This window comes from Eulemur rufifrons, chromosome 9 (genome assembly GCF_041146395.1).
Source record: "Eulemur rufifrons isolate Redbay chromosome 9, OSU_ERuf_1, whole genome shotgun sequence".
Taxonomy (NCBI): domain Eukaryota; kingdom Metazoa; phylum Chordata; class Mammalia; order Primates; family Lemuridae; genus Eulemur; species Eulemur rufifrons.
This window is the reverse complement of record NC_090991.1, coordinates 37303495-37315673: the sequence shown is the minus strand read 5'-3', so window position 1 is coordinate 37315673 and position 12179 is coordinate 37303495. Positions and strand designations below refer to the sequence as shown.

Sequence of the window (12179 nt, the reverse complement as noted above, 5' to 3'; positions counted from 1 at the left end):
AACAGGGTGCAGGCCTGCTGTAGAGTCATTCCAGGACTCCCGTCCTCACTTGGAGGTTCTTCGTTTCTTCTTCTTCTTGCCTCCGCTTCATGTTATTTTCTTCCCTTCCCATTTACAAGCAAAATTGATCAGAGCCCTGGGAATAAATGGTTTTCTCGGGCTTCCTCCTAGTTGGCATCCAGGCCCAATCCCATGGTTCCTGTCTGTCATTTGCAAAACCAAGAGGACCACAATAAAGAAGTCAATAGTTTTTGAATTATTAAAGCAGTGCCTGTGCAAAGAATGTGTTAATTCATTCATTATTAATTCCATGTATATTTGAGTACCTAATACAATAGGAGTGTGCTGGTTACTAGAAGGAAGATAAAACATAACTATTGCTCTTGAGGTTCTTGGGGGTATGGGTCTGGTATTAAGGTGGAGAAAGGAGTGGTGAGATGGAGAAATGGTGACAGGTGCTAATGATTTTGGGGTGGCTTGGGAGGATGGGCTATTAATAGAATCTAGATGATTAAAAATGTCTTCTCTGGATAGGGTCCAGTTTGCTTAGAGGGTGCTGATGTAGAGTAGAACTGCTTAAAGACAAGGCAAAGGCAGAAAAGGGACAGTTGGAAGAATGTCCTGCACATAGCCATCGTCAGTAAATGTCTGGCCAAACGGGGGTGTTATTCTGGCCACTCAAACTGCTTCAGCTATAAGATTTGACTATTCAGTAAGTAGTTCCCAGACTTTTGGATTTCACAAGCCAGTAAAATGTCAAAAAAGTTAAACCTGATATTTCCAACTTTTAATTTTAATGCCCAAATAAGTGTATTAAAACAACTATTCTCTATTTATCAGCATCTTTTCATAAAACACATTTTTTGTGTGTGTCAGAATTGTAGGGAGGTCATGCTTGTAGAAGAATGAAATGGAATACATTTTATTTTATGAAATAACAAAACCCTGATTATATTGTCCTTTTCTCATTTAGCTGAGGAGGGGTAAAAATTTCATCACAGACAAGCACAGGTCTGAGGATTATTATTTTTATAAACACCACAGAAGACTTGTTTTGCAGGGTTTCTTCTGGTTCTGACATTCTAGTGTAAAGAGTCTTAGGACTCTTTCACTCTCAGTAAGTAGCCGATTATGACGCCTAGAACACCCCTTCTCAGGCACCATCAGCTCCAGTGTTGGTGCCCTATTTGGACCCACTTTTTGATTTTTGTCCCCAAATTTACCTCTCCTTCTTTCTTACTCTGCCCACCCCCAACCTCCCACACCATCTGAAACACACATACGCAATTTATCAGAATCGCACAGGACAACTAGAGAGTTCTTTTTAAGGATTTCATGCGACTGTTAACGGTTTAGTGAGTTATACTTTGATTTGCGTATTTAAAGCTGAAAACACTCAAGTCAAAAGATAGCACCTTTAGCGGTTATTTCCTACAAGATCAGTAGGCAGTGTTAACTCCCCAGTACCCTAGTCTCCTCCAGGAGTAAAGATGAAGCCCACTGCTATGAATGTGTCCCTATCCTTCGATCCTGAAAGCCCATCCTAGGACTCTGCCCTAACAACACAACTCTGAGATTGGAGCGCCTTGGCTGGAGGAAGCGAATTGACTCAGAGAGCGGCCTGGGGTGGGAGGCGCGAGGGAGCGCTCAGCGTGCCGGCCCCGCCCCCCGTCCTCCGCGCCGTGCCGGCCCCGCCCCTCGCATGCGTCCATTTTTTAAAAAGCGCGGGCATGCCTTGCGCAGGCGCAGTACTGCTCGAGCCTTAGCCGCGCAGGCGTAGTGGCGGTTGGATGGCGGAGTTGGTGCCTTTTGAGGTTCCCACCGACAGTGACAAAACCTTGCTAGTGTGGGAGCTGAGCTCTGGACCCACGGCGGAGGACTTGCATGTAAGCTGGGGCCAGGGTGGAGGGAGGGATGGAGAAAGCCGCCCACCCGTGACTGGGAGCCCGGGAGTCCTGCCTTGGCACCTCACCTGCTTCGTAGCCTCCACTGACAGGTTCTTAGTTCGGTAGGGGGCCCCAGCTCTCAGTTCGGTAGCGGACCCCAGCAGTCACCTAGCCCCAACAGATTTTAGAGACCCAGAGGCACCTCTCAACAGCCAGCACATTTTGCCTTCTAATACTTCTTAAAGCTTAGAATTTAAGAGGAAAACTTGTTCATGAAATGAGAAGTGTTTTGAGTTGCACCCACTGTGGACAAGGGTTTGGGGAGTAGGAGGCGACGTGAAGTTTTGTTTTCTGGCCATGAGATTTCATGCACTTACTTGGCGTGGGACCACCCCACAGAATTCTCTGTTCACAGAATTCTCCCAGTTTGGCCTTCTGTATTCAGTCCGGGTCTTCCCAAACGCTGCAGTGGCTCGTCCTGGTTTCTATGCCATCATCAAGTTTTATTCAGCAAGGGATGCCTGTAGAGCCCAAAAGGCATGCGACCGGAAGCAGCTTTTTCAGAAATCTCCAGTGAAGGTGGGTCCAAATATGGAATTCTTAGCTCCACTGGAATGAAGTGCTGAATTCAATATGCTAGTGTTTGTCTGGCATTCTGGTTTACAGATAAATTGCAAACCTGATAATTGCCACGCTGATCTTCCAGTTCTTAGATGGAGAAACTCAAACTCAGGATTGTTAAGTGCCTTGCTTAAGGTTCATGACAAGAACTGTGAAAGCTAGAGGTCAAACCCAAACTTATTGATGCTAAATCCTATGTCATTTTGTGCTGCCCTTTAAGAAATCTTTACCAGAAGATTTCTGCTCATATTTACTTTTATGTAGATTTAAAATGTGTGAGCATGACAAACTCTTTTTGCCAGTTGTAACATAAAGGAAGCTTTATCATCATTATCCTCATGATTACTCTCAAGCTGCCTACTCAGAACACCCTTTAGTTCCCAGAACATGGGAACGTTTTTTAATGCACTGTAAAAACCCGATTCCATACTAACCTGCCAACCAATTTTACTTCCCAGAGACACAGAATGATCTCTTGTGCCTCAACTCAACCATCTTTCATTTTTTCAAGGACCATTTCAGTTCCTTATTGGCTACTTGATCTGGCTACTTCCTACTGACTTTGCTGCCTTTTCTTGTCCATATTCCTTTCTTCATTGATTTAACCTTGATTGAATCTGAGAACTCTACTTAGTGACTCCAGGTATACTACTCCATTTCTGTAGCCTGTCCAACACCCTCTTCAATCCTGGCTCCACTTCCTGTGATTGAAATGATTACCTGTCAGACATGCTTTAATGTTTGGACTATGATCTGCTTAACCAGTGACCATCTCACATAACCACTCAGATATCACAGATAGTGCTGGAAATATTACGAAATAGTTACTTGGTATCATTTTGTGAGTAATGAGTTTTTAGTGCTCTTTGGACATTGAGACCATTCCATAAGCTTTAGGTTTTGAGAATTTCACAGCATAAAGCCCATCACCAATAGAGTGATGAAGGAAATGATCTACGAGTCAATATATAGTTGAGAGGAGAAGGCATTCATGTTATTATAGATGTATTTATGTATTAAATACATTTATTTACCTAACTCAGAGTTTGGGTTACTATCCCCCCAAAATTGTCATCTACTTTAATTACATATTCTTTTATACTTTGGCAAGTACACATAGTTCTTGTCTTTTCTGCCTTTTATAAATACAGAGAATAACATTTTAAAATAAAATTGAGGACAGGCCTAAGGCACCTGAAAGAGTTTTTTTCAGTGGCATGAAAGAAAATGGTTGCCAGCAAGAACCGGCAAGGTTATCCAGGTGACAACTGTCTGTATTATCTAGGGTCCCAGAGCCCTTCTGAGGCTTCCTGGTTGTCCAGAAAAGCTCCAGGCTGACTCACAACACGGGCAAGTCTCCCTTTCAGCATCCAGCATTCAAAAGTTAGCCTTCATTTCTCCTTCCCAACAGGTATTATCTCCATCTCTTCAGTTGGAGAAAGTAATTTCATTTTTTATTTACTCATTCCTTCATTCCTTCACTCAATCAACAAGACAATCCTCTATTATATGCCAAGAACTCCGCTTGGTTCTGGGAATGAGAAAAGAATAAGACACGGTTCCCTCGAGCACTTAAGGAGCTTATAAACCAGTGATAGAGGAAGATGCATAAATAAGTCAATAAAGAATTAATAAGGCTTTGATTTTACCTGTATTATTTGAATTTTATGACTATATTCATATACTACACTTTTCAAAAAAAATGAAATAGACATGTAAGAAAGAACTAGTGATGCAAGAAATCCACAGTGATGTGTAAAATATTTAAAGAAGCTTCTTAATGCAGATGAACCTCTAATTGTTTTCATTGCTTGTGAAATTTATAGAGGTATGTATATAACCTCTTCTGACAGGAGTTAGTAACTTGGGAAGAGGGGTGGTGGTGGGATCATCTTACCTGCTCTTCAGGCCATATTCTCAAGCAGGAGCTACTGGATAGGAAGACTGAAATGATTTCTTTTCTTTGCTCAATTACTACCCTATAATTTACCTCTGCAGGGCTTCCTTAGTTGCTTTCATCATCACTGTTCACCACCAGAGGTCAGGGGAATTTTCCAATTAATCAGGGGCCCTGAAAATGATTCAGAAAAGTACTGTGGCTTAGACATAATGAATAACACTTATTTAGGGCTTAGTATGAATTCAGTGCTTATAATGTTCTATCCCATTTAATCTTCACATCCATTTCATGAAATCTGTATTGGTAAATCTCATGTGTATCCAAAATAGAATGAATCTCTTCCCAGCACTTTGAGAGGCTGAGGTGGGAGGATCGCATGAGGCCAGGAGCTCGAGGCCAGCCTGGGCAACACAGCAACACCTTGTCTCTACAAAAAAAAGTTACAAAATTAGCTGGGAATGGTGGTGTGCACCTGTAGACCCAGCTATCTGGGAAGCTGAGGCAGGAGGATTGCTTTAGCCTAGGAGTTGGAGGGTGCAGTGGGCTATGATCGCACCACTGCCCTCCAGCCTGGGCAACAAAGCACGACCCTGTCTCTAAATAAACAAACAAAATAAATTCTCTGGCAGGTTGTGATTTTGTGGGTTTATCTCTTGTGACTTTAGGTTCGTCTTGGCACCAGACATAGGGCAGTTCAACATCAGGCTCTTGCCCTAAACAGCTTCCAATGCCAAGAACTGGCAAATTACTACTTTGGTTTCAATGGATGGACAAAAAGGATCATCAAGGTAAACCTTATAGATTTTCTTTCACTAACTACACTTTCCCTTTGACACTGAAATCCTAGACTTTAGACAGAAGGACTGAACTGGGTTGTGGGAAGGAGGTATGAGAGACCTCCTACTGTTGAGGGTAAGTGGATGTTTCTGAATTGCCCTGCCACCTAGAATTTATAATAAACTCAATCACTTGGATGATGGTCTCCATAATTCTCTCCAGTGTTTGTGTGACATATAATAAAAATGGTCATCTATATCTAGTAATTCATTTGTAAATCTTACTTGATTTTGTTTGTTTTTGTTTTTTGAGACAGAGTCTCACTCTGTTGCCCAGGCCAGAGTGCCATGGCATCAGCCTAGCTCACAACAACCTCAAACTCCTGGGCTCAAGTAATCCTTCTGCCTCAGCCTCCCGAGTAGCTGGGACTATAGGCATGTGTCACCATGCCCGGCTAATTTTTTCTATATATTTTTAGTTGTCCAGATAATTTCTTTCTATTTTTTAGTAGAGACAGGGTCTCACTCTTGCTCAGGCTGGTCTCGAACTCCTGACCTCGAGTGATCCTCCCGCCTCGGCCTCCCAGAGTGCTAGGATTACAGGCGTGAGCCACGGCGCCCGGCCAAGTCTTACTTGATTTTGAAGCTATAGGACGTATCAACTGTTAGCTGGGATTACCAGAGTTTAGTTTTTATTTCTAATAATAAAACATTTTGAAGTCTACATTAAGATCCTAAGAAGAACCTTTAATTCAAAATCCTATCAGCTTCAGGAACTTTCTGACCTTGAAGAAAGGGAAAATGAAGATATTGTAGCACCGCTTCAGAAGCAAAGCCTGAAGTTCTTCTGTGCTGTAGAGGTGCTGTTGCCATCCTATGGGTGCAGCAGTGCCGGAGCTGGTGTGGCAGAGGAGCCTGTGCATCAACTGGAGGAAGGTCTGTTTTCAGTGGGGGGAAGAATCTCTCTTTTTTCTTACTTTCTAAAACTCATCTTTTCAGATACATATCAGATCCTCCCCTTGCTAAGCTACTAAAGTCCTGAGCAGAGTTTTTCTCCCTTATATTATGGGTTTTTACCTTAGGCAATACCTGACAGAAACGTTAAATTAAAAATTTTAGAGCTGACCTCTTGCCAAGAAGCTTAGGAGGAGGAGGGAAATAATGTTTTTCCCGTGTTTGATTAAGACCTTGCTTTGTGTTAAAATATTCCTTCAAATACAGATCTTTTGTAGCCTTCAGTTGTCCCAGCAAAATCATCCTCTAACAAAATCTCCTGTGTAAACATGCAGTCCTTTTTCTACTCAGGGAAGGGCTTGAGCAGAAAAAGAATCAAATATAGATACGTAGAAAGGGTATTCAGTTGATACTAAGTTTTTCTAGAATCCATGGCCCACAGGCTTAGGGTTCTAAGTCAGGTAGGTGAGTGGAGTGAAGTGGGCTCCTGTGGGTGATGCCCGCGGAGGGGCCAGACCATCTGCACCACCACCAAACCTTTTTCAGGGTGTGATTCCAGCCCTTGATGCACAGGAGGTAGGGTCTGTAGCAGTGTAGCCTCAACGGGTCGACTTGAAATCTGTGGGTGAGGTAGACTTGCGCCAAGTTTCTGGCTTCTATCTCCCTTGTAGTCCTTCAGGAACTTCCAGACTAGATAGAGGCAGTGAAAATGAGCCCTGCCAGGAGGTACCCACAACAGTACCATTCAACCATACCATTGTGTTCTGTTTGCCCTTGATCACTAAGACACTGATCATGGATGTATTTACATGTTTTAAACATTTAACAATTATCATTCAGATACGCATTTTAAATCCATTTGTTTTGGTTGGATTTAGGACCATTATCGTTCCTTATGAAAAGGAAGATAGCTCAGAAGCTTGCTATTCAGAAGGCTTTGTCAGATGCATTCCAGAAACTATTGATTGTAGTTTTAGGTAAGACTTTCTATTTTTATTTTTTACTTTTATAATTTTTTTTTTTTTGGTGAGATAGTCTTGCCCTATCGCCCAGGCTAAAGTACAGTGGCGTCATCATAGCTCACTACAACTTCAAACAACTGGGCTCAGCGATTCTCCTGCCTCAGCCTCCCAAGAAGCTGAGACTACAGGCGTGCACCACCATGCCCAGCTAATTTTTCTACTTTTGTAGAGACGGCATCTTGCTCTTGTTCAAGGCTCCGGTTCAAGGCTGCTCTTGAACTTCTGGCCTCAAGCAATCCTTCTTCATTGACCTCCCAGAATGCTAGGATTACAGGCATGAGCCACTGCACCCAGCTATTTCTATAATTTTAAATAATTTTTAAAAATAGAGACACGGTCTCACTATGTTGCCCAGGCTAGTCTCAAACTCCTGGGCTTAAGTGACCCTCCTGCCTCCGCCTCCCAAAGTGCCGGGATTATAGGTGTGAGTACCTGTACCCAGCCAGTAAGACTTTCTTTGTTGTCCTTGAAGGCCTTCAGTTTCAATGAGCAAGTAAACTCGTTTTGAAAAGTTAATTGGATGAAAATATGGATATCTAAAACATTCCACATTATGCTTTTATTCAATAAATTCTTTTACAGCAACAGTCTCAGATTTGTTCTTTGTGACATTTATGAGAAAAATGAGAGTAAATATTGTCCCCAGTTTATAGGTGTGGAGTGACTTGCCTCAGTTCACACAGAAAGTGTTTGATCCAAGTCTTCTTTCTCAATTGCTTGCCTGTCGTACAGAATACTGACTATCAACTTTAGACACGTGGGTTTGAGTCCTAACTCTGTCTTCTAGATTTTTAATACTACTTTAGGTTTTATAGCCAGAGAGATTTGAAGATGTTTAATATCTCTAAGCTGCAATCTCTTTCTCTGCAAACTGAGGTTAGTAATTCAACCTACCTTATGGGGGATATTGTAAGAGTAAATGAGATGACAAATGCAAAAACTCAGAACTATGCTTACATAGGAAACAGACAAAATATGTTAACTATTATTATCTTTGTTTTCTAGCTGAATAAATAGATAAATAAACTCTATTGAAGAGAGTTTATTAGATTATGCTTTATGAATCAAGAATTCACTTTCAGCTTTAATTTCTGGCACTGACATTGGGCGAATACGATTCTTATGTAATAACTGGCTGCTTTCATGTGAGCCTTGAGAGTGGTCATGCTGTTGAACGGCATTGATTATGTCCCCTGTTGAGTTTTACAGCAGTGTCAATGTTATGGTTTGTGCTCAAAGGAAACTTGATGCACAGAGAGTCCCTGCAAAGAATTGCTCTTCTGCTTCACAGCTCTGAAGGCTTAGAGACTGAGAAATCCTAGCTAAGTTACCAGAGACCCTTATTTGCTTAAAAGAGATGGCCCTGATTGGTCTCAGCCTTCCAACCTGGGCGGCCCTTCTAGTGAAAGTCTTACTTCCCTGGTTATCAGGTAGAATTTCCGTCAACTGTCAAGTCTGAGTAATAGTCTTCAAGAACCAAACTAGGTGTCTGGGTTATTTACCTCTCCCTAGTATGTGAAGATATCCCTCATACATACTCAAAACTCCTTAGACTAAAAGCCTTACAGCTCTAGTTTGCCTTGAAGGAAGTTGTATTGTCTATACGGTATGTGGGCCAGTTTCTGCCAATAAAATGTTCAAATGCTTTCTCTCTGCGAAGCTTTGTCCATTGTATCTGGTGGAATTTTGGTTCCCAGGGAGTAGATACTTGCCCCTTGCTTCTAATATGAAGTGTCCACTAGTCCCAGGGTCTCTATCCCAGCTTTGAATTCACTTTGACCTCCACCTAATGCCTTACTATTTAATCATATTATGATTGAACATTTTTGTTTTTACATTTTTTGCTTCCTATAAATTATGAATTCCATAGTTCCTGTCTGTAAGATCATAAGGTTTTTTGAACCAAACGAAGTTGACACTTTACACATATTTTTTTTTTTTAATTTCAGCTCATTATAGGGGCACAAAAGTTCAGGTTATATATATTGCCCATGCCTCCCCATCCCCCCGAGTCTGAGCTTCAAGTGTGTCCATTCCCTAGACAGTGCACATCGCACTCATCATGCAGGTGTGCACCCATCCCCTCCCCCCACCCCCATCCCCCCCAGTCAGAACTTCAAGTGTGTCCATTCCCCAGGCAGTGCGCATCGCACTCATCAAGTAGGTATACACCCATCCCTTCCCCCCAGCCCCCACCTTTGTCCAATACCCAATTGGTGTTATTCCCAAATGTGCACTCAGGGAAACCAGTTTGCTAGTGAGTACATGTGGTGCTTATTTTTCCATTCTTGGGATACTTCACTTAACACACATATTTTTAATAAATAGTTATGTTAAAAACTCAAGCATGAGATGAGGAAATTTCCAGGAAAATGCCCTTATTTTCTGCTTTTAGAGATCAAAAGAATGTCTCATTATGGGGTACCACCATTATATGCAGTAAGTTTTAGAACAAAAAAAATTCTGAATTAATCTTTGTTAACTTTATTTCAGAAAGTCGTAAAATAGCTGTGGCATACAGACCCAGTGAAGAGATCGTAGATGTCAGAAGTGAAGAAGAACTACATGATTTAATTCAAGTATGTGGAGATAAAAGCTTAAGGGTAACAAAGCCAGTGTAGCCATAATTCAAAACAACCAGCAGGATTTGGAAGACTTCAGTATGTATCATTCTTAGGAACATGTGAAACTCTGAAACTGCTTTTGAGTGTGGGGTATTTCTGGGACTTTTACTAAAGTCCTGGCCCTTGGCTCTGACCCCTTATTTGAAGTTTGGAGAGCAGAATTGAAGACTATTAGAATACTACTACTGTTGTAGACACAAGAAAGGGCTTAGTCTCTCCCACCAGAGGTTAGGGATTCTGGGCTGCTTGAAGACAGGCCTTTTTTGAACTCCTCTTAAACAAGATCCAGGGATTTGGGCAGAAAGTAACAATTGCCTTAAATGTGATTACGCTATAGCTTTCGAAAACTGTTATGTCTTTCAAATGTGGCTTATTACCTAGAGCTCAACATCTCCTATATATCTTGGATGGAATATTTTGCTGAAGATCCTTTCTGTAGATCAATTACAGTCATGTGCCACATAACGACGTTTTGGTCAAAACAAACCACATAAGTGATGGTGATTCCATAAGAATATAATGGGGTTGCCCTATACAGGTGTACCTTTTTTTTATGTTTTATATTGTATTTTTACTGTACCTTTTCTGTTTAGATACACAAATACTTACCACTGTGTTACAGTTGCCTACAGTATTTGACACCAATACATGCTGTACAGGTTTGTAGCCTAGGAGCAATAGGCCATACCATATAGCCTGGGTGTGTGTTAGGATATACCATCTAGGTTTGTGTCAGTGCTCTCTATGATGTTTGCACTGCAACAAAATTGCCCAATGATGCATTTTTCAAGCTCCTCCTCACACGGCAAGCAATGTATAACTGTATATGAAATCCCTTAATTAGGGATTAAGTTGCTAAAGTAATATCTAAAATAGTCATTATTTACTATGTATAGGATTTTTTTTTTAGGAGCAAAAAATGTGTTTCGTGTTAGTGGGGACTTAATTTGGGGCTAGATGTTTGATTATTTAACTGGCTCCAGAGTTGTAAAGTGTTTTGTTTTGAGGAAGGGAGAGAAAGTGGTTGCATTCTGAAAAAGTATTTGAAGTTTTTTTCCATGTAAAATAATTATTTTAATTCTATTTAAATAAAACCAGTGAAGGTAATGTCAAATGTTAAGAATACTAGCTTCCTGTGAAATGTGAAAGGAAGGAAGGAAGTCAGCACTGATTTGAGAAATACGATTGTAACAACAGGTCCATCCCTAAATGAGGTGCATCTTGGAATCACTTCCAACTTAAAACCATTACTATGCACCAAGCCATGTGCTAGACACTGGGAAAAAAGATGAAGTACCTCAGTTTATATATTACAGGGTGTAGCAAACAATCAACAAGTCATAAAATAGATAGGAAGCATTGTGAATTAAGTCAGTTGGTTTCTATTATACTGGTATTTCAAGGAAATTATTTAACCTGCTGACTTTAAGATCCTAAGTGTCTTCTCCATGTGTGCACACAGGATAGACCTCTGAAAAGTGGCATAGTTACTTCTGGGTTAATGGCTGTGTTTGGCCAAGGCAGGATGGGGGGAGTTTGCCCATGCTGACATAAAGGGCTGTTCACTCGGATTCACACATTGTCTCCTAGACTGAATTGCACAACTTCTAAAACCCATCCTACAGAAATTTTGGAGTCATCACTGATTCTGTGGCAGCCCCTATCTAATAGAGTGGTGAATATGAATTATCAAACGTGGAACAAAGGATACTGAAAGTTGAGGAAAAATGGTAACATTTTCGAGTAAATAACCGTAATGTGTGTTCTGCCTGTCACCCTAACTGGCGCTCATTTTGCAGGTCAGTTGCGTTTCTTGGAAGCAGTCCTGCCAGGGAGAGGAAGAATATCTCTCAGATTTTAGCTTGGAGGAAGACAAGTTCAGGCTGCCAAAACTGGACTGACACTTCTGAATGTACGGAGAGGGGAGGCCCTGTGACTTCCTTGGGAAGCTCAGCCGTCCCTACCCCAGTGGGCTGCTGGAGTTCTGGGGCCACCCGGGTCTGTGGCCCGAATGCTGCCTCGCTAAGGGGATAGTGATGTTCCTGTGGGGGACAGTTGTACCTCTGCAGGGAAGAGAGGCTTGGGCCCAGTGATTGTGGGAAAAAGCGCGCCCTGGTGGCACGCAGCGGATCTGGGCCTGAGCTAAATAAAGGCCGCTGCGCAAATACAGGTGTCATAGATAAAGGGTGTGGTCGGGGCGCCTTTGCTACAGGCGCGCGCGCGGCAGGGCTGCCATAAGTGTTCCGGCTCCCGCTCGCGGAGGAGCCTCTTCACGTCATGTCCCTACTGCACCTCTGGACCCTACGGGTCCTTCTCACGTGGCAATCTTTGTGGCTGCTGGGCCAGGCAGCTCCGCTTCGGGGGTGGGCCCGGGACCCGGTCCCGCTGACCTCTGA

The 12179-nt window shown here is 42.2% G+C and overlaps 1 protein-coding gene across 4 annotated transcripts; it reads left to right on the top strand.

Moving 5' to 3' along the window:
• Positions 1 to 1790: 1790 nt before the first annotated feature.
• LOC138391548 (RAD52 motif-containing protein 1-like) lies at positions 1791 to 11684 on the top strand. 4 transcript variants are annotated; one of them, XM_069481354.1, is made up of 7 exons: positions 1791 to 1886; positions 2286 to 2465; positions 5073 to 5195; positions 5951 to 6119; positions 7016 to 7114; positions 9653 to 9738; positions 11583 to 11684. In XM_069481354.1, exons 1-7 carry the CDS (start codon positions 1791 to 1793, stop codon positions 11682 to 11684), a joined length of 855 nt encoding a protein of 284 aa, XP_069337455.1. The 4 variants fall into 4 exon arrangements, with proteins under 4 accessions (XP_069337455.1, XP_069337456.1, XP_069337457.1 ...); XM_069481355.1 differs by lacking the exon at positions 7016 to 7114; XM_069481356.1 differs by lacking the exons at positions 5951 to 6119; positions 7016 to 7114; positions 9653 to 9738.
• Positions 11685 to 12179: the final 495 nt, after the last annotated feature.